This window comes from Ceratina calcarata, unplaced genomic scaffold (genome assembly GCF_001652005.2).
Source record: "Ceratina calcarata isolate Rehan_Ccalc_2016 unplaced genomic scaffold, ASM165200v1 scaffold79.2, whole genome shotgun sequence".
NCBI lineage: Eukaryota > Metazoa > Arthropoda > Insecta > Hymenoptera > Apidae > Ceratina > Ceratina calcarata.
Genome location: NW_017179212.1, coordinates 265265 through 287381, shown reverse-complemented (window position 1 = coordinate 287381; position 22117 = coordinate 265265). Strand labels below are relative to the sequence as shown.

General features: G+C 41.4%; 3 protein-coding genes across 7 annotated transcripts in view; 2 read left to right on the top strand and 1 right to left on the bottom strand.

The window, feature by feature from the left end:
* The first annotated feature begins 360 nt into the window (after positions 1 to 360).
* gammaCOP (coat protein (coatomer) gamma) lies at positions 361 to 4006 on the top strand. Of its 2 annotated transcripts, XM_018034527.1 has the most exons (7): positions 365 to 400; positions 484 to 559; positions 690 to 1794; positions 1969 to 2548; positions 2618 to 2931; positions 2996 to 3194; positions 3405 to 4006. In XM_018034527.1, exons 1-7 carry the CDS (start codon positions 365 to 367, stop codon positions 3792 to 3794), a joined length of 2700 nt encoding a protein of 899 aa, XP_017890016.1. In that variant the 3' UTR covers positions 3795 to 4006. The 2 variants fall into 2 exon arrangements, with proteins under 2 accessions (XP_017890017.1, XP_017890016.1); XM_018034528.2 differs by lacking the exon at positions 484 to 559 and having other exon boundaries at positions 361 to 400; positions 3405 to 3794.
* Positions 4007 to 4473: 467 nt separating this feature from the next.
* Positions 4474 to 7080, top strand: und (methionyl aminopeptidase und). Its single transcript, XM_018034522.2, has 5 exons — positions 4474 to 4668; positions 5006 to 5397; positions 5754 to 6158; positions 6378 to 6645; positions 6713 to 7080. Exons 1-5 carry the CDS (start codon positions 4524 to 4526, stop codon positions 6916 to 6918), a joined length of 1416 nt encoding a protein of 471 aa, XP_017890011.1. The 5' UTR covers positions 4474 to 4523; the 3' UTR covers positions 6919 to 7080.
* Positions 7081 to 7623: 543 nt separating this feature from the next.
* LOC108630928 (uncharacterized) overlaps positions 7624 to 22117 on the bottom strand; it is a 27510-nt gene continuing 13016 nt past the window's right edge. For all 4 annotated transcript variants that reach the window (XM_026818456.1, XM_018034524.2, XM_018034525.2 and 1 more), the window contains 4 exons: positions 13699 to 13744; positions 9599 to 9758; positions 8995 to 9166; positions 7624 to 8874 (listed from right to left, as the gene is read on the bottom strand). In XM_026818456.1, coding sequence (XP_026674257.1) covers positions 8785 to 8874; positions 8995 to 9166; positions 9599 to 9758; positions 13699 to 13744 — 468 coding nt within the window. In that variant the 3' untranslated portion in view covers positions 7624 to 8784. The remainder of the gene's footprint in view (positions 8875 to 8994; positions 9167 to 9598; positions 9759 to 13698; positions 13745 to 22117) is intronic.

Genomic DNA, 22117 nt, shown 5'->3' with positions numbered 1-22117 from the left:
ACCATAATAGAGCCATCTAACGGTCGAACAATTCCATCCAACAATAATTCCCAATTTTCAAAACTGCAAAACTATCGAACATTTCTATTAATTATTAAAGGTGGAAAGATGCCTGTCAATGCGCATATTTAATTATTTACATCGTCCTAAAGATTTCGAAATGCCTTACTGCATGAATCACGAGAGACAACGCTTTTACCAGCGACAGAGAATGTTAGTCGTCGAACCGCGTGGATCAGACGTTTCGTGATTTCACCGTTCGCATACAGCGAAGAAAGGCCATTGCAAATGGTTCCCACACGAAAGAGTTGAGGTGACGTGTCTCCTATTTCCCAGTTTCCCGGCAGTGGTTTTCACACGATGAATGCATTTAAACGCGATAAAAAGGAGGAAGAAGATGGTAATCATAAGTAGACATCGTCCCATTCACACTACCATAAACTTACGTTTCGATATTAAACAATTGGATTATTCTTGTGACAGTTCATTGTAAACAGGTTTAGACGACTGCTCGTGGCTGACGATAATTTCCCTTCAATGAATTCTCGTTTTATTTCACGTAACTTGATTTCTATTTTCTCCGATTACGTATTTACGCTGTTGTGAATTTATCTTTCGAACACGTTCGATACTCGTAATCGCGAATGGTCCCCTCGTTCGACTACATGTGTTTCTCTGTTAAAAACCAGGTGGGGGAAACCCTTTTCAAAATCTGGAGAAGACGACGGTCCTCCAGGAGGCCCGTACATTCAATGACACTCCAGTGAATCCAAGGAAATGCGCGCACATACTCACGAAAATTTTGTACCTGCTGAACCAGAGCGAGCAGCTGAGCACCATGGAGGCGACCGAAGTGTTCTTTGCCATGACCAAGCTGTTCCAATGCAGAGATATAGTCCTCAGAAGATTGGTCTATTTAGGCATCAAAGAGCTGAGCTCCTTAGCAGAAGATGTGATTATAGTCACTTCATGTTTGACGAAAGATATGACTGGAAAAGGAGATCTCTACAGAGCTGCGGCGATAAGAGCACTGTGCACCATCACAGACGGTGGAATGGTAGCAGCTATCGAACGTTATATGAAACAGGCTATTGTAGATCGATCCCCTGCTGTGTCTAGTGCAGCCTTAGTGTCTTCCTTGCATCTGAGTCGCGTATCTGGGGACGTCGCACGCAGATGGGCAAACGAGGCTCAAGAGGCATTAAATTCGAGCAATGTAATGGTTCAATACCACGCTCTCGGCCTTCTGTATCAGGCCCGCAAGACGGACAAACACGCTGTAATTAAGTTAGTCTCAAAGCTTACGAGAACGAGTCCCAAAAGCCCTTACGCTGCGTGCATGTTAATACGAATGGCGTGTAAAATATTAGATGAAGTCGACGACGACGAGGAGCTGCTAGGATTTATTTCGTCTTGTTTGCGTCACAAATCGGAAATAGTCGTTTACGAAGCGGCGCACGCTTGGTTCAACCTAGGCAGGGTCGGTACGAAAGAGATCACACCTGCTATCAGCGTTCTTCAATTATTTTGTGGGTCTCAGAGGCCAGCGCACAGATTCGCTGCTGTTCGAACGTTGAATAAAGTCGCTATGACACACCCTGGAGTGGTGACTGCTTGTAATCTGGATTTGGAGAATTTAATCACTGATTCGAACAGATCTATAGCTACTTTGGCGATTACTACTCTGTTGAAGACGGGAGCGGAGAGTTCCGTAGATCGACTGATGAAGCAAATTGCCACGTTCGTCTCTGAGATTTCAGACGAATTTAAGGTCGTAGTTGTCCAAGCTATAAGGTATAATTTGTTACATTGCGAATATATTATAGTCTTATAATATTGGTTCAAAGTGTAGTTTAAAATCTTATATTTCAAAGATTAAATCTTATATTTCAAAGATTTTAAACTACACTTTGAACCAATATTATAAGACTATAATATAGTCGCAATGTAACAAATTATATTTTATAGAGCTCTTTGTCAAAAATTCCCTCGGAAACACGCGGTCCTGATGAACTTCCTCTCTGCTATGCTAAGAGACGAGGGAGGACCCGAGTATAAAACCGCAATCGCAGATACGATAATCGCTGTGATGGAAGTGAATGCTGAGGCTAAAGAAGCTGGTTTGGCTCATCTGTGCGAGTTCATCGAGGACTGCGAGCACGTTTCTCTCGCGGTTCGCATTCTTCACTTGCTCGGCGTGGAAGGATCGACTTCTAAGCAACCGTCCCGGTACATCCGGTTCATCTACAATCGCGTGATCCTGGAGACTGCGAGCGTACGCGCAGCAGCGGTCACGGCGTTGGGACATTTCGCCGCGACTTGTCCGCCGTTACTGCCGAACGTTTTAGTTCTCCTGTCTCGCTGTCAACTGGACTCGGACGATGAGGTTCGAGATCGCGCAGCTTACTATTGCGCCGTCCTTCAGGAACAATACGGCCCGACTCATCTATCTCTGATACAGCCACCTCTTCTGTCGATACCCAGTCTTGAGAGAGCTTTGCGAAATTATATGCAAAGTACGATGGAAGAACCGTTCGACATCTCACAGGTAAACTATTCCACATTTCAAGAATGGGTCTCGTGATGTGGATATTCATTTTCATTGTGTGTCTCACAGGTTCCTCCTGCCCAAATGATTGAAGAACCACCGCAAATAGAAGTTCACGCGACCGTGAAACCACAGCCTCGATTAACGAGAGAGGAAAGTTTCATGGAGAAATTCTCGCAAATACCGCATTTGGCGGTGATCACTCGCGATTCCTTGTTACTCAAGTCATCGCCCGTTTTCGAGTTGACCGAGTCCGAAACCGAGTATAACGTGAAATGTATTAAACACACGTTCACGGACTTCCTCATCCTGCAGTTCGATTGCGTGAACACTCTTTCCGATCAACTTCTCGAAGACGTGAGAGTTGCTGTCGAATCAGAAAGGTAAATTACATCTCGCTGCTACATTTCCGATTAACTTTCTTTTTTCACTATTTTATTTTTCTAGTTACACAATCTTGTTCGAGGTCCCATGCCCGCGTTTACCGTACAATGAACCAGGCACAACTTACACAGTATTACGTTACCCGGCAGACGTTCGCGCTAGCGTCGCTACTCTTGCTACAACACTGAAGTTTATGGCCCGCGACTGCGATCCAGCGACGGGCATCCCAGACGCTGATCAAGGATATAATGACGAATATATGGTACGTGGATAACTTAACTAAAGAAAGTAACAGACTGCGGATTTCGTCCACTTAGAGAAAGTTTTGATATTCAAGAATCATGAAGAATGCACGTAATATACAAGAACATTCATTCATTTTTTAAATGGACATCTCTGAAGTTTCATTTTGTATAAAATTCTACAGTATAGTAATAGTTCTTGTATCCATTAAAATTGTCTTTACATTCAGCTGGAAGATTTGGAAGTGACTTTGGCCGATCAAATTCGTGGAATCTGGAACAGGGAACTGGATTTCAGTGCCGCATGGGAAGCGGCCGCAGCGAAGGGTCTTACTAATCTGGAGGAGACGTTCGCGTTGGGTCCATCCGTTACGAGTCTAGAAGGAGCTATTCAAAGCCTTATGGGATTTCTAGGTTTGGAAGCTGTCGAGCGAACAAATCGAGGAATAAAGCCTGGTGCCACCTCGCACACTCTGCTACTGAGCGGAATCTTTCGAGGAGGAAAAGAGATCCTGGCTCGAGCGAGATTAGCGTTATCGGGTAGCCAAGTTACGATGCACCTTTCGGTCTTGTCTCAAGACCCGGAGATTGTAGACTTAATTATCTCTTCTGTAGGATAAATTAGACCGACTATGCACACAGACGTATCGCGTATCGAATGAACTATTCCTCCCATCAGAGCCGATTATCCTCTGTACTAAGAACTTTTTATTTTTAGTATTACAATAAGTATAATTTTATGAGAGAAACATTGTAAGAAGGGACTTTTGCTAAATCCCTATTTCTATGTAATACTTTGTACATACGATTAAAAGCGATTGTTTAAATAAAACTGCCTACGTTTTTATATTTCCATTTATCCACATTTTATCATCTCTCCATAATAAATATAACACTCGTCCTCATTTTATTCTGCTCCCTGACTTAAAAATTATAATGTAGTCTTCGAGTAAAATAGTAATACAACCAGTATACAAATATAAATTTTCATGTCTTACAAGTTCAAAAATATGAGCCATGAGAATACTTCTACGCATTTTGGCAGTGGAAGGAGAAGCTTGACCAAACCACGTAAAGATAATATAGTTAGGTTAGGTTACAAATCCGCAGTAGGTGTACTCGTCTTATAGACAAGACCTACCCCCTCATGGCCCTACGTCCAACACTTGCTTATTTAGTGCTTATATAGAAACTGACGTCGAAAACGAGTACCAGTGAGAAACTATGATGATTTCAACTTGTGAGCCATCTATCGAGAGATAAGTGACCGTGACCGGTCCGTTTAGGTTCAGCGTTTAGTGTTCAGCAGTTCAGCAGCACTGAAAATTGTTTGGCTTCTTCCTCTCGAAATGGCTGCTGTGTTGGATGAAGTCGGCAAGTCCGCCGAGAAACTGGTGAACGAGGAAAAGAACGAGATCGTAGACGAGGAGGATGAACCTAGCGCGGTAAAAGCATCGAAGAAGAAAAAGAAGAAGAAGAAGAAGCAGCAAGCAGGTATGGTTACTCGTGAGAACACAGGTTACACGTATGTCCGTGTTCGCACGAGGTTTACAAATTATCTTCAACTTTTCGCGGACCTACCATTTGTTTGCTTCACCGATTTTTGTTTAACCCCTCAACACGATAATTAGTCGCCAACAGAAATTATTTACGAGATGTTCCGGCGGCACAACGTGGAAGTAATTTGCACCTGTCTCTGTTGCCTGTTCTCGTGTCTCTATTTAACATACTTGGAAAGTTTCATCGTGCTTATCGCAACTAATCAAAAAGTCAAACTGTTTTATTTATAATTTTGTTACATCGGTGTAGTACGTATATGAATCGCGTTTAGGAGCTGGCGAGGCTAGTGCTGATGTCCCCGAAGGAGAGGATGAGAAGGCCGAGAATGGTGATAACGCCGCAAGTGAGGAGCCAACAGAAAATGATGCAGAGACAGAGGAAACTAAGAAGAAAAAGAAGAAACGTAACAAACGTGGCAAAGGATTGAAACAGCAAACAGATCCTCCGACCATACCCGTTGCGGAATTATTCCCGGATGGAAACTTTCCGGTCGGGCAAATAATGGATCATCCACCTGCAACTGGGATAGATGATAGAACAGCTAAGGAACGATTCACAAGCGCAGAAGCTCGTGCTCTCGATAGAATGCAGAATGATATGTACAACGAGGCAAGACAGGCTGCCGAAGCTCATCGACAAACGAGAAAACATATTATGAAATGGGTGCGTGTATAAAACAGCAAATCAAATGAGAGGACTTCTTTAAGAAAATTATTATTCTACTTTATTGTAAATCATTCTTAATCACAAAACGATTCCATATATCTGATTTGATTGTGATGGGCCTGTTCCCGTCCTGGCAGTGACATTTGTATTTATTCTTGCTTTCAGATACAAACTTACACAATGTACTCAATATCATGACACATTTATACTACAGTTTTTACTAGCAACATACGCACTTCGTTCTCTCGCACTTCTCATTTAGATCTTTGTAACAATATCAACTTACTGTTCTGTAACCAATCCTGGTATAAAACGGCATTCGCCCGTAATAATAAATAAATAAATAATTTCAGGTAAAACCTGGAATGACTATGATAGAGATTTGCAACGAGCTCGAAAACACGTCTAGGAAACTGATAGGCGAGGACGGATTGAAAGCCGGGTTGGCGTTCCCAACTGGTTGTTCAAGAAATCATTGCGCGGCGCATTACACTCCTAACGCCGGGGATCCGACTGTTTTGGAGTACGACGATGTTACCAAGATCGATTTCGGCACGCACATCAACGGGCGTATCATCGATTGCGCGTTCACATTGGCGTTCAATCCAAAGTACGACAAGCTGATCGAAGCTGTTCGCGACGCTACGAACACGGGAATCAAAGCTGCTGGTATTGATGTTCAACTCTGTGATGTTGGAGCCGCCATTCAAGAAGTCATGGAATCGTACGAAGTTGAATTGGATGGCAAGACTTATCAAGTACGTTTCGTTAGAGTTTGTATGTACAGGTGGCTCATTAAATTTCTAACTCATTTCGTACGTATGCAGAAAACGTGGCACATTCACATAGGTCCAAGCAGCGTTAAAGATAAGAGTGAGAACATGCCACACTTTCCACGTTACGTGCGCAGTGGGCACGGAATCAAATGAGTATCTCATACACATCGTGAGCTGTTGTCATTGAATATTGTTTCCTAGGTTAAATCAATAAGAAATCTGAATGGTCATTCGATCGCTCCTTACCGCATCCACGCTGGGAAGACCGTGCCGATCGTCAAAGGTGGCGAAGCTACTAGAATGGAGGAGAACGAGTTCTACGCTATTGAAACTTTTGGATCCACCGGAAGGGGAATTGTACATGACGATTTAGATTGCTCTCATTACATGAAGAGCTTCGATGCCGGATTCGTTCCGCTAAGATTGCAGAGCAGCAAGGCTCTGCTGAACGTTATCAACAAGCATTTCGGTGGGTATCGACGGCTTTGAAATTTACTTGTTAGCAAACTATGAACGATGGTTGATTTTTCTTCCAGGTACTTTGGCTTTCTGTAAACGATGGTTGGACCGCATTGGGTGTACCAAGTATCAAATGGCTCTGAAGAATCTGTGCGACAATGGTGCGGTGGAAGCTTACCCGCCTTTGGTCGACATCAAGGGATGTTACACTGCTCAGTTCGAGCACACCCTTGTTCTACGTCCGACATGTAAAGAAGTTATTTCTCGCGGGGACGACTATTAAAAAACGTTGGATCGCGTTGCACACAGACATACATATACACGTATTCAAATACAAATTAGTGCAAATGCACTGTGTACCCTTCACCTGGGAATGTACAAGTCGATGTGTAAGCTCACGTTGATGATAAATGTTAATTCATAATTAACACAAAATTTAATTACATAATGTTTATTGCTTTTCCTTAAACCGGTGCATTTTATCGATCACGGATACAGTGACTTCCATTAATATTCGGCCACACTTTAAAATAGAATAAGTTTTTTGATATTAAACCTACCACGCACGGCCCAAATGATCCTTTTTAAATTCTTTTATAAAAAATAAGAGGAAAACGAAAATTGTTTTATCGTATTGTTAAACTTGTAATTATTATTTAAGACGGTACTAAATTGAAGTACCAGTCCCGACACTAAATTGCCCTCAAATGTAAAAAATATAAATACAGCACATTAATGTATAAAAACTGCCGGAACGATTAATGTTAAGTTGTTATTGTCACTTTTTAAAATTTTATGTTACACATTATGTAGTAAATTAAGCCTTGTAATATTTCACAGAAAATTAAAAAAGTTGTTCCATTTCGAAATGTGAATATTAATAGGAGTCGCTGCATGTCATTTAATTTTGTCTTTGTATACAATATCAGGAAGAATGTTTTACGGTTTTAATTCTATTACTGTTATTTTCCTGGAAATGATTGAACAATGGTGTTGAATAAAATATATTTGATATTTGAATTGTACAAATGTGACGATAGTTCTAAAATTACGATTGGTTTCCGCACCGATTGGAATTTAGCGTTACTTTTCCAAGTACCATCATCATTACGTTTTCGATGTGATAGAATGTAGTTTAAAATGCATCGTTACCAATAGAGAACCTGCTACATCGAACGATCACAATCAACGCGAACATGTTGTTTCGAACAGTACATATAGTGCAACAATATACATTATAAGAATGTATATTTCATTCATTTTCTCAACTATAAACACTGGGGTGTAATAAATGCTGCTATATCAACCTATCGAATATCTTTCATTGTAACCGTTAGCTACGATGGTCCCAGGGATACTGAATTCTATCGTTCCGTCTATTGTGGCAAAACTAATCTGTACTCCGTTATTCTTGTAAGTAAATTCTTACAATTAGTATAGTCAGGCACGATGTAAGCTAACGTCGGACACTTAGCGTTGCACATTACGTTCGGATCCTTGTCTAATTATTCATAACTGACCTCTTACATTAATTTCACCTTTGCACGAGGACACTTTGAGGAAGCGCGAGCACGTAACAAAATAGTATCGACTCGGCGATTTCAAACAAGCCTAACATCTCATCTAGAAGATCTACGTATTTGTCGCGAACCTCGACTTTATTCCTTTTTGGATAACTAGGCGAAACGACGAGGACGCAGCACGTCTTTCAGGCACGATAGGCAAGTCGACCTCGCCTTGACCCGTTATCGCTCTCGCGACGACTCGATACACGCACACCAACATCAATTGCTTCCGAGTTACCGCAGATTTTCGGATATCCAACGAATACTAGCTTACACGAATCATCTAACCCTGACCTAACGTTGCACAGGAGATGAAAGGCAACCGTCTCCGACCGGAAGAGTAAGGCAATTATCTTCTACGCGAAATCCGTCGATGGTTTCATCAGCGTCAAAGACGAATTTCGCAACTCTTTTGTTTCTAAGGAAATGTTATCAGGAATAGATATATTATATACAGGGTCAGCGGTTAGGAAATTGGGTGAAAGTTCGTGGGGCAACAGTTTTGGTTGCCTTTTTCTTTACACGACGGTGTACCGTCGCGCGTCACACGATCGAGCTCTCTTTTTTCTTAATCTCTCGTAACTTCATTGGGAGTCTGTGCGCGGTCTCAGCTTCGCTCTCGCCGTTATCAAAAGATTGCTCGGTGGTTCCGTCGTCGGTTGCGATTGCTCCAACTGTAACACGAAGAAGAATCAAAGACGTTAGCGTTTGCCAGGTTCCAGCAGTTTTAGAGTCTTCTACTTTGTTCCTCAGTGTTTTCTAGATAAAAGCAAGAGTCTCGAAGGGACACTGACTGTCATCTCGATGTGCTTCGCCCTCTGCTCGATGGCCCTTTGCAACGCGGATCTCGGATCGTCTTTGAAGTTCTCTTCTCGGTTTCTTTCAGCTTCTTTCCTGGAGACAGCCTCCCTGTGCTTCTCGAGCGCTCGCTGGAGCTCGCTCTTCTGATTCAGCACGTTCTTGCCGCTGAAAGAAAGTGAAAACCGATGCGGTTAGCTAATTACGTGTCGAGGCGTGCGGCTCGTGGTTCGGCCGCACGCGCCGCATGAGAAAAACCCGCGCGAACAGCGTTTCAATTGAATAGCGGCCCGGCTTAAACTTAAACCGTACAAGTGGCTGGGAATGAGTCACGAGAGTGTCCATACCTCGCATTGCCGGCAGGAAACGATTTTCTCGATGAATCGTGAGAGAGTTAAGATCAATAATTTCTGTCAATTACTCTAAAATAACAACTTTCGATAATTATTTGTTAGACAAATCTTAATGAAAATTTGTATTATGAATAAACTGTGGATTTTCACATGGTAGATTACACATTTTATGTTCTCTGGACTTTTGCATATTAATTTTTCCATAAATGAATAAAATCCGCAGTCTAATTATGAAACTGTCTCTTACACTTTCTGATTGAATAATAATTCCCTGCGAAGGTCTTTGTGATTGCTAGAGGTGAGGTAAGGATTGTACGGTTTTCTCGGCAAGATCAGCCCGTCTGGTCCCATGTGTGGGGCAGGTGGAGGCGGCGGCGGAACACCCAACACCGGTGCCATCTTCTTTCCTAAAAAAAGGCAAACGAAAGAACAAATAAACTAAGCTGCACGAGAATGAACAACGCGTAAGGTGTTTATAGTCTGGCCAAGGGAGAGAGCCACTTTAGAAAAGTCACAACACGCCGGCAAAGCATAAACAGAGCTCACGGTTATCGCAACGGGTGGTCGAACGAGTATTTTAAGACGAGGACGCCGCAGTGGTTTACAAACTTTTCGGTAGACATCCGTTGCGAAAAATCCCGAGGACAATAGGGAAGGGGGACGGTTTTGAGAGGCACGTTTAACCGAAGTCTCTAGCGTTGAAAGAAGAAGCGTTTAACGACGGTAAGGAGCGGCGACGAGGGGACGGGGTTCGTGCGGTCGACGTTTTATTCACCCTCCAAAAAGGCGATTCTCTCCCTGACGGAACCCTCCTCGCACATCGCGTCGGATCGCACTGAAGCATTTCCGGGCACGGAGCCGTATCAAACAGCCGACTTCTACGCTTCTATCTATATACTTTTGCGTGGGGCTTCGCATAGCTGGTACGTATAATCGGATAGAGGAGTGCGCAGTGGTATCCGATGCGGCGGCACGCCGCGTACACCTATCCTTTTGTGCCCTCGAGGTGACGTAAACGATGTTCTCACCGAATTCTCCAACTGAACGCATTAATAATGAATAATTGCCGATCGGAAAGAAAGTATGGACGGTTTCATTTCCTGCAGCTCGTCGATTCCACCTTGGAAAGTTGTCGGCGATTACAAAATACGGCGTTACACGCGTCGTACATTTTCTTGCGAACTTTGAGAGTCTCTAGAAACCTAGTCGCGGCGAATAGCGGTCAGGAAGCTATCGGATATGGCTCGCGAGATTTACGAGCAGCAGGAACACAGTCGTTTCTTCCGGCACTGTTTTACAGTGCCTGAGAATTCCCGAAACCTGTTTCCTATCGTTTCCCGATTTAATCACCGTGAAGATCTGCTTCTTCACGGTGATCCAGCATAGCGCGGTCGAACGCGATAAATCAATCCCGAGCGAGCAAGTTGCGCGCCGCAAAAACGTGCTAGCTACAACTTCATAGTGTCTACTTTATGAATCGCCACTGTCTAATTTATTTCAAACCTTTTTTTCATGTCTTAACAACGTTGGGTTTATTCTAATTAGCGCTGCCTAATTTGAAGCCCGCGAAATTATTTCTGTGATCCGCACAGACATTATATTATTTAAATATTTGGTGGCAACGTTTATTGCTTATATGTGAGGAAACGAAAATATGGACTAGCAAATTAAACTTAAGGAACTTAGATGTAGTGAAGGATTTTAAGAATGAAATAAACAATTTTGAAATGTTAAAGGCAATTAAAGCAATTGACGATGCTGGTAGTAGTAAGGAAGAAGCAAAGAGAAGGGTAACAAAGACGGCTAATTAGGGGCGGGGGGAAGGAAAGAATGAAAGAGAAAAGACCAGGGCTGAGGCAATCCGTAGAACACATACCAAATTATATCGGAGTTTTCTTATAAATTCTCTGATGTCCTTCGTTTCCTAGCAACTGGGAACAATCATTCTAAAAGAATGGACGGCGTCGCGATGTCGCGGTGTTGCGTAATTCAGTGTCTCGTGTCCTTTTTACTACTTGAGTTAGTCGTGTGGGAGCGAGTGCCGTGACCTATTGACACGTGGAAAAATGCTCGCTGGAAGGAAGATTGCGAAAGTGAGTCACGGTAAATTTCATGCGTTCGGTGATCATCGATAGACCCCGCGTACGTTAAATTGAAATTATTCTAAGTCACGTTTCTCGAGTTCCTTTTCTTATTCCACTCATTTTAAACCGTATTATCAATTGCATTATCCTAATTTCTAAACTGTGCATAAAATGAAATTATTCCAAGTCACGTTTCTCGAGTTCCCTTCTTATTCCACTTACTTTAAGTCGTATTACCAATCGCATTATTCTCATTTCTAAACTGTGCGTATACACAGTGATTCGCCTACAGCGAGCCACCTAAATAACTTCTACATTTTCTGAGATAAGAAAAATGTTTCAAATGACAAACGAAAAGTGAATTTCACTGTTTTACGAATTGGCCGAGTCTCCGGGTACGGCGAAAGCTGCCAAGAAATGAAAGCGAGAAAACAGCTTGTAAACTCATTTTCTACTCGATCTACTCGATCCTACCATATTTTGTAACTCGTTTAAAAAGCAACGCCAAATGGGCTACCCATCTTCGTACATCCAATTAGCTTTAATTAAATTCTAATCGGATTTCTTAATCCGTACGATTTTATTTCGTCACTAATACAATTTTATAATTTCTTACAATCAAAACGTGATAGGCCTAATCGACGTTATGAATTTTCTAAGCAATTGTTTAGTACACGGAAGCGAACTTAGAAACGCCTTGGCCTGAATAATCACGTTTGCAAATTTATTCCAAGAGTATCTCAAGAGATTTATGGTAACGTCGATTGCCTCGGAACACGGAAGCTAGATCAGAGTAGTTCCTGTTTCACCTCGCGTTTCGATCGAACGATCGATCCTACTTAAGGAAATTACAAACGAAAGGAAAGATTATAATTTCCCCAAATCATGCCTTCTAATTTTCTTTAAAAACTCGGTCAGTTAAAGACTGCTTTCTCATGCATTAAGCTAACGATCAATTGGAGCAGCTGAAAAGCTTCGAAAGCGATTAGTCGCGAAAGTAAATTTAACAGAGGATCCACTTTTCTCGAGGACGAAAGCGTACCAATCGTTATCATAAAATGATGATACAATAAATTATGAATAATTTCAATAGCAATAGCATATAGCAGAGGAGGGGGAACCTTTTTATCATTAGAGGCCACATTTAAATTAGGCAGTAATAAAGGAGGCCGCTATAATTTTTTATATTTCACTATTGATATTTTTATTTGGAAGTTCCTGCCGTTTTTTAAAATTTTTTACAAGTTTATTTGTCAATAAAAATTAACAACTAATTAATCAATAATGTATTCTCCCTTGTTGTTCAACAAGATTTTTAATACCTCGATGGTAGAAATTACCCGATTTTAAAAAGTTCGCAACTCATACTCGTGGTTTACTTATTGTTGGGTACTTGCTAAAGTATCTGAACTGGCGAGATGAGCCGGGCAAGGGGTAAAGCGAGATAAAAAAATAAAACGTGGACCTGATCAGGATGTAATTTCGAGGCAGATGTGCGGGCAGACGAGAGGGAGATCATTGCACCGCGGCACGCCGCGAACAAGGAGCAGCTGAAGTAGCGTGAGAAAATGCGGCAACCGCCCCGCTCGCTCGGGCCCCGACGGATAATAATCAACGAAGGGCAAAGTCAGGGCCGTAACTGTAACTCATCGCTTTCACCGATCCTTCTTACCAAATTAAATCACATCAACATCACGTCTATTCTTATAAACTGTCTGTAAGGGAATGAGAAAGAGAAGTAAAGGAAGAAATACTTTAAGAGTGCCATAGATTAGTCCTTCGAAGCTGTGTCTTCAGTCTGAGACTTGACTATTTTCCAGGACGTATCGACTGGCCATTTTCCGAGTTGTTTTAACATAGTCTCGTTCTTTTTACATATTCCATGGATTTCTCTTACATTTTTCATATTAGTGATAAAATGTTTATTGTTTATCAGCGAAAGTATTCAGTTTCCGCAACGGTGAAGTTTTTATTTGAAGGAAATAAGGGAGGAGAAAGGAATAAAATTAGTCAGACTTCAAAGTCTGGTACACGTACATGCGTACGTCGAGGCTAACAAGGAGCGACACGCAGAGGGTTGGGATAAGCGTATAGAAAATTGGGGGACGGGGTTTACACCAGAGGATTTGGTCAATGAAACCAAAGCGGTCCGACGCTACTCTATCCTCGGGATCCAACGCGCCGGTCTTTATAGCCATTTAGAGCTCTTTATAAGAATGATAACGGAGAAAAAAAAAAAAGAGAATAAAAGGAGATGACTCACCGTTTGTTAAACCGTCACAGCTGTCCGTTTCGCCGTTACCGATCACCTGAAACACGGATATAACGCTCGATTAACGGATGAACTTGGCTACAGTTATCGCGGGTGAAGGAATTCATATTCTACACGCGTTCCGCCTCAAGCACGGTCGCATGCTAATTCATGTTCCACTAACAGACGTAATCGCGGTTTCCGTCACGGAGATTTCCTCGAGAATTTTCCGGATAATTCGAGTGTTGCGAGGAAAAGATTGCCGGGAGCACGAAAGATCGCGGGGTGATACGAATTTTCAGGCCTCCTTTGTATTGTCTATGCAGGAGAACGAGCTCCATTGTTCCTACCACTCGCGATGAGAACGGCGATGTCAGCTTTTACCTCGTTTTGATAAATTAAACCTTCTATCTACGTACTTACTACTTGGCAAAATGAGACCACGGAGATAATTCGCATCTCTCTTCATTTCACGATCATATACACACAGTAAAGAGCAAAACGGAACCAACATCATTTAGAACTGAATAACTTTTTCAAAATCAATGATATGAATTTTATTGACTGGATTAGTTTACTAAATGATCTATAAAAAAAAATGTAGAAGATATTAAAATTGACAGAGATTCTGATTTTCTTCTTAGATCTTATTTTACGACTCTATCCTGCAAAAACATTGTAAAATTGTAAGTGTCCCATGATTCTGGAAAATTACCACTGCACTAGTAATTGATCTTATCATAAAGCTTGTAAACTACGAAGATAAATTGATTTAATAATCTCCATCCTACGCTTTGATGAACTAATTAAATAACAAGTTAATGCACGTGGTACATCTATCTCAATGCCGTCCCATCAATTAGGGGAGAATTTAACACAAGAGGATATTATTCTCAATGATGCAAAGTGAGTCATTAAACGTCTGTTATTTATCTCGCGAGGAAACGAGTCTCGCACTCGCCCCAAAACGAATGAAGAATCGAAAGTCGAACCTCGTTATGCAGACCGTTTCTCTCATGATTCGTCATCGATGATTTCACCGCGATACTCGTCGCAGAATTTCTGGCGACTCGTTAACGATCGCAGTAGATGCCGATCATTCTGCAATTTGAATAACATTTATTTTCCCATCAACTCGCACGTTTTACGAGGTTTTAAAATGATTTTTCACATATTCCGGTCCACGTTATCGACGGCTTATCGCGGCGACTTCCGTTTCCGATATCAGCGGCCGAGGCTCTCCAAGGATGCTATGAAAACCGAGCAACCCATCAATTTTTAACCGCCTTTCGTTTTACGATACGCTAACGCGGGTAATTAACGTTGATCGCATGGAGCTAGGCTGTACCGGAAGGGAACACAATCCCGTTATTGTCGTTTGACGCTAGTATCTGGAACGAGGAAAAAGAGAGTGAAAGTGAGCGAAAGTACAGTGCGATAGTTTCATCACTTAAATGCGTAACACCTTTAATCATTCTATGATTAGAAAAATTCAAAGTTGATACAGTTTTCCTTCGGAACCGCCGAGGGGTCTCACAAATCGTAAAACCTGGTGTTGCCGTTACGTTTTACCAAAAAGTTAGAATATACAAGAAGAAGAGCACTTGAAAGAAAAAGAGTGATTGCAGAGATACTCGGTCCCAGATCATATTACAGTAATCTGGAACATCGCTATCCGTGCATTAATCGTTTCACTGGTTCCAAGCGAGATAACTCTTAGTTCCCAGAGATAAAAAAAGTCACACTTAGGTAGGACTTTGTATTTATCTGTGCACACGAGACAAATTCGTGTTTCTAGGACGTTCTTATCGACGTTCACAAGATTTAGTTTGGGAGGGTGGCCCGAAAAAGAAGGGGTAGAGGCAAGTGGCGTGTAACGAACACCCGCTTTTAGCCTACTTTTTCCATACATCGCCGGTTCCGTTCTTTCGGCATATATCTACATGCATGTAGAGCACCGGAGACAACGGGTACGGTCGACGAAATAGGCGCGAGAACCTACCCGGGGGTCACCATTATGTAAGCACGTTTTCTAGGACACCTTTTGTCACTTTGAGGCTACGGCCGAACATTGTGCACAGGTGCAACCTGACAGATTTCCTCGAGATCCTCGACCTCTTACCGCGAAAAGAAGATTACAATCTGCTGTCGAGGCTCCCTCCCGAGGCCGAACGATTTAATTGCTACCTACAGTCAGGGTTACTCGCACATGTACTACCCCTCTGATACATAACATGTAATTAAATAACCGCAGATGATAATGTATGAAAGTTCAATTTCCAAAATGTTGCTATATTAGCAATCAAATACATAAGTACAGCCATGGTACTCGAGCATGTACTACCCCTTTGATATTTAAAATTCAAATAACGATAGACAATAATGTATAGAAGTTCAATATCTAAAATGCTACTATACTAGCAATGAAATATCTAAAACGACATAACAACTACATGCATCCTATTTGAGCATGTACAAACTAGTAACAATCAATCTGAGCCAGCTCGGACTTATGTTAATTTTTTCTAGGGGAACAAAATTCAAAACGAGTTAGAAGTGTACATCTTGTTTTTTTAATGCTCGGCCTGGCATCCATAATGTTGGATTTTGACATAGTTAATAAATAAATAAAAAATAATCGTTACTAGCTGTACTAGCGTATGCACCCTTAGATACACTATATTTAATGAAATAACATAGAAAACTATTCTCTGCTTTTCATTTTTAGAACGTTTTCACCGGACAGAGTATTTTGGTTTGATTAATTTTAGAGGAGCGCGGGACGTTTTAAGGATTTAAAAATTCAGTGGCGGTGAGTCCCCATCTGCGGCGTTTCTCATCGATCATAGCGCAAAGGGAGAGCTCCCCTTTGTTCCCGCGAAGAAACGTTAATATTTTCCACTTCCTTCCGGGCTTACGATCTCCCCCTATGGCTAAAGCTCGTCGTAACTCTTTTAACCGAAGCTGTATGCATGTACGTAAACATAGTGCGGGGTGACAGGAGAACGAGCTACGGCCACTCCCAGCCTTCCTCTCTCTCTCTCTCTCTCTCTCTCTCTCTCTCTCTCTCTCTTTTTCTCTCGACGCGTGCAGTTTACGCACGCGTTCACGCCCGAGGACGAGCAATTAGCTCGCCGCATTCGAACATGTAAACCCAACCGCCTATCGCTTAAACTTAAACCATTTGTCATTTCATTAAAATGTAACTGAGAGGAATGAAAAATTTCATATTTTTATAAAGACACTTTTTTATCTCGTCAATCGTGTCAACAGTAATATTAGTGTGAAAGTGAGTAAAATGTCTGAAGAAATTCGCTATGCTTTGCAATTTTATTATGAAAAAGGCAAAAACGTTGCACAAGCTGGGGAAAAAATTGGTGGTGTTTACGGTGAAGATGCTTTATTATATGCAACAGCATGTAGATGGTTTGTTCGCTTCCGTTCTAGAAATTTCAATGCTAAAGATGCCAAGTTTTTAACCGATAAACCACAGAAGTTCTATTCCAATGGGATTTTGGACAATTGTTTTATAACAAAACCTTATTGTTTCCTTTACGGAAATGACCTATAGATGAAATTGATCAAACAACTGCTTGTAAAATGACTAAAAATCTAATAAAACCGGTATACAAATTTCGCTAATCAATTGGTACTTAAATATAATAGAACTAACCGAGACTATTCGCACGTGTTTAAGTGTCAGCTGGAGAAAGGCGACAAAAGAAGGTGAATTGTTTGCTAGCTTGGAAAACGAGCGCGATTCTTTCCCTTGTGCTTCATTTCTTTTCCGCTTTCGTTTACGTTTAAGCATCGTCGGAGGCCGGAGGCGTGATTCAAAGGTCACCGACACCGACGCTCGAAGATCCGAGAGAATTCCAGGTGCGCGGATCAACGGGACGATGGAATCGTGATTTTCCACCGGAAACGATGCAGCCGAGAAGAGAAGCACGAGGTAACAGATAATAGATTCCCATCGGAAGAGACGACAGATCGAAGTAGACTGATAAAATTACCAGCCTTCACTTCACTTCACTTTTCTATTTGCGGATCTGTTTATCAGCCGCAATGTAACGACACGAAACTGCAATCCGATTGCGAAATAAAATCGGTTGGATTTCATTGCATGACGCTTTTCATTGCAAATTAACATATTTAAAAATGCCCAATGTATACTAAGATAGTTTATCAATTGCAATGTACGAGATAGGAATCCAAATGTAAAATAAAAACGATTTGATTTTGCAGGGAAAGAATATTTTTATTGGAATAAAACATTTTTAGAAATGTTCAATACATCTGAAAACAGTTTATCAATTGTAATATAACATCACAAGATAAGAGTCCAAATGTGACATAAAAACGATATGATTTTACTGCATGACGAATTTCTTATTGCAATCTAACATTTTTAAAAATATCTAACATATCCGGAGATACTTTATCAACTGCAGTGTGACTTCATTCAATAAAATAGCAAAGGTCAAATAAAAATGGTTTAATTTCACTGTACTTTTTCATTGCTGTGTAACATTTTTAAAAATGCCCAAAATATCCTAAGACAGTTTATCAATTGCTATGTCACTTCATTAAATAAAATAGCAAAGGTGAAGTAAAAATGATTTAAATTCACTATACGACTTTTTTATTGCTGTATAACATTTTTAAAAATATCTAAAGACAGTTTACGAATCCTGATGTAATACGTTGCTAATTCAAAAGCGCTGCGACACCTAAAAAAATAAGAGAACCCGTTTCTGCAGAATAACTGATATGTGACGTGGACGATAAACAAACATAAATAATTCTGGTAATAGGAAGATAACGAACAGTGAATCGCAGCACGATCCTCGCTCGGTTCTACGTTTAAACTACGCGATTATATTCCCAAGAGAATTCGATCGGTAAAATCAGAAAACGAAACGTCGCGTTTGAAAGTGTCGATATAACGAGCAATAATTTCGTTCAGCCTCGACAGGTTACAGGATAAAACTTAATTCATCGCATACACGCTTTCACCGAACCTCCAAACCGAAAGATCGTATCGTGCCGGAGTCGCGGTAGCGTGTTCATTGTAATTGTAAGTATCTGGTAACGGGGAAATCAGTAGACACAGCGGCGAGGTAGGGGGGAGGGCACACGCGCGCAGAAACTTGTTCCGTCTCCGAAGATATCATTAAACACGAGGCATCCCTTTAACTCTTCTCTCAATTCGGAATGGAAAATCGTCGAAACCTCTCGTCAGTCAAGAGTTTGAAATTATCATTTACATTCGATTCGGACTGACTCTCATTAACGTTCGAAGCACATGGACCTAGGAATACAGTAACGATCCAACTTTATCGTCTGCATTCCAGAAATTGAAGAATTCTCAAACCGTGCGAATATCTAAAGGGGCACCGCGTAAAGAATCGTAACGGTAACTTCCTTACGCGTTACATCGAAGGAGGACAGCGCTGTGGGATTAACGGGTTCGACGAAGGGAACGATAAAAATTCATCAAATAAAACGTCGCATCAGCCAGGGCATTATTCTCGAGAGAGCGAGCGCACGCACCGGTGAATCGAATTGCAAAACAGGTCTAAGTATGCGTCCGGCTCCTATGCTCGATTGCCTCGACTCAGTGTCTCTGGCGCTCGTCTCGAACTGATTCGGCACGTCGTAATGTTTTTGAAAAACGGACGCACCGACGCGGAAACGCAAGAACATGTTCTGTTTCACGAGTTTCGCGTTGCCTGTTCTTTCTGAACAGCTCCCCTTCTCGTTAACGAGCCAAAAAGCACGAGCCGATGAGAAAGTGATTCCTTTTTTTACGCGATTAGTCACGGATGATGGGAAACCAGCGCGCGACGACAATGCCTATAGGAAAAACCAGTCTCGACTCCGTGCTAGAAAAAGTCTCGTTATAACCCGTGTCGATGTTTGAAATCGAATCTCGTTTAAACACCATTTAAAAAATGCATCTATTTTCACTCACCAATCCTCCCGCGTGGTTGTTGATAAAGACCTTGTCTGACAGTGAGAAACGAACGGACGCGCGAATGCAACTGTCAAGGTACTCGATTAGAGTGGTCGAACTTGTATCTCCGACGAGAAGTTTCGCGTAGCTGACTGTCGCGCGTCGAAAAGTGTATCGGACAGGCTCGACGGAGGTACCCCGGAGGAGAATAGCGCGCGCAGCGAGGCAGCGTCGCGGAAGATCGAAGTTTATAGCGACGCAAACGTAGATGATGAAGCGCGATCACTGCGTTTTTTACGTTAGCTAGGTAGGTAAGTGGGTACACACGTAAGAGTATGAGCGCGGCACGGAGGCACTTGCCGCTCGTTCGAGCGCACCACGGCAACTGACAGGAGGACACACGACGACGAGAGACGGGACCAGTGCACCGAGTCGAGTAGTCGAGTCGTGCTGACCCATGTGCGTTCCTTCCAGCTCTTGTAACGGGTACCGACCCCACGACTTCTCTTTCTCTCTCTCGGCCGCGCTTTCTGTTTCTCCCCGGTGCAGACAGCCTCTGATAATACGCGTATACGCTTTGACGACGTCGAGGTTACTCTCGAACTCGAAATTCCTTGCCAGATTTTGTTTTAAATCCGATCGGGCAACCTTCGTTCTCTTTAATTAAAAACCGAATGTCCCAGCGTGGAAAAGCAGAAATTGAACGCGAGCTGTTTATCAGGGTTTCGCGTGGAAACCGGTTGTCTCGAACGGAATTAATCGGTATCGCGCACGCTATCTCGCGCCAGTGATTTCGCGTAGGAAGTTACGCATAGAAAAAGGTTGCGTAGCGGTTTCACCCGTTCGATTCTCAAGGTGGAATTAGAATAAACGAGACGTACGAGAATAGCTCGGATGGTTCTATTAAAATGCAAGACATCACAAATTGTAATGGAAACATTGGTACGATTAAATAAGGTAAGTTTCTACTCAACTAAGCATGATTTCGACTGAACATAGGAGACAATGTGCAATTTAAAATTTATAATGAAAAATACTTTCACGTACAGAATTTAATATACATTCAGATGAATCCGGAAAAAGATCATTTACAATCAATTTCTCTTGTAAAATCAAGGCTCAAAGTACTCACGACTAATGTCCGTATTTCTACTCATTGTCAGTCGAAGTTCAGTGTCGTTGTTTCTACTCAATGAGAAAATCATGCTTTTACTTTTACTCAAGTGCATGTCTGTATTTCTACTGAGATCGTCAAGTATTTGTTTTATATGTTAATTGTTATTATTAATTATGTTAAGATTATAGAAAAATATCCCAGTGAGTAGAAATTGGGACGCATGTAAGTAAGTATAAATTGAAATATTTACCTCATCCACGTTACCCAACAAATTTTTCAAATAATGAAGCTTAAAATGTTGTACCTTATTATTGAAGTATAAAGGAGTCAAGCACTGCTCAATAGAAACTATTAAAACTATTGAATTCTGCAGATAAATATAAAAACTACGTATCGAAAGTTTCATGCTTGTCTAATGATTGCAATAATTTATATTTTTCTAAACTAAATAAAAAGTTGTTTGTACTTAAAACTGTAGAAATTCATGATTTTATGACCTTTAGATCTACTCTCGAACTGTGTCAACTTCGCATTAATTAGAACGCTTGATTCAAGTGTAATTACTTAATAATGTAGAATATTTTATTTCATACATATGCCTGGTTTAATTTGTTTAAAAAAGAATCATTATTTTTTCATAGTCACGTACAGTCCAATAAAAAATGTCAAAATTATGTATTAGAATATTAGAAGTTATGCGTTAAGAATTTCTTATGACTGAGAACACTCAGTTAGACTCAAATGTAAAAAATAGGAACCTAGTATATTAGAGTACAAAAACTGTCGACAGGTTTAGCGTTAATAGAACCACCTTAAATCGTAACCTAAGTCGTACGGGCCATTGGAATCTCGACGATCGAGAACAGCACCTGCGCCATCGATCCGATCGTACTTTCACTCTTTTCGTAATCCGAGGACCGATCCACCGTATGTAAATCGGCGGAAGTCTGCACTCCGATCCATCCATTCTAAACGGGCATTCCTTTCTAGCCTCTCAATCTATGCGAGAACCATCAGTCCGTTTATTGCTTGTTCCATTCTCTGTCTTTACGGCTTGCAAATGAGGAGGAGGGTTTTCCTTTGCTAGTCACGAAGTCCACGAGTGAACGGAGATTCCGACAACGATGGATATCGTGATTAATAATCCGTTCGTTGTGCAATAACCTTAGAAACGGTGCGACGGGTTGATAAACTGGTTCCTGAATCTGTTTCGGACAGATTAAATCTCTTATTGATGTCTTCGTTCTTGAAACTCGATTGAAAAACACTTGACATCACAGATTACTATGTTAGATCTAATTTAAGGATGTATTGGCTATAAAGTCAATCCCAAAAGTTCATGCACTTTAGAAACGCAT

Excerpts from the sequence above, each read along its gene's own strand:
- gammaCOP (XM_018034527.1), top strand. The coding sequence starts at position 365 with ATGCATTTAAACGCGATAAAAAGGAGGAAGAAGATG. Across the intron at positions 401-483 it reads TAAAAAGGAGGAAGAAGATG|TTCATTGTAAACAGGTTTAG; the intron begins GTAATCATAAGT and ends TTCTTGTGACAG. Across the intron at positions 2,932-2,995 it reads GTTGCTGTCGAATCAGAAAG|TTACACAATCTTGTTCGAGG; the intron begins GTAAATTACATC and ends TTATTTTTCTAG.
- und (XM_018034522.2), top strand. The coding sequence starts at position 4,524 with ATGGCTGCTGTGTTGGATGAAGTCGGCAAGTCCGCCGAGAAACTGGTG. Across the intron at positions 4,669-5,005 it reads GAAGAAGAAGCAGCAAGCAG|GAGCTGGCGAGGCTAGTGCT; the intron begins GTATGGTTACTC and ends AATCGCGTTTAG. Across the intron at positions 6,159-6,377 it reads TGGATGGCAAGACTTATCAA|GTTAAATCAATAAGAAATCT; the intron begins GTACGTTTCGTT and ends ATTGTTTCCTAG.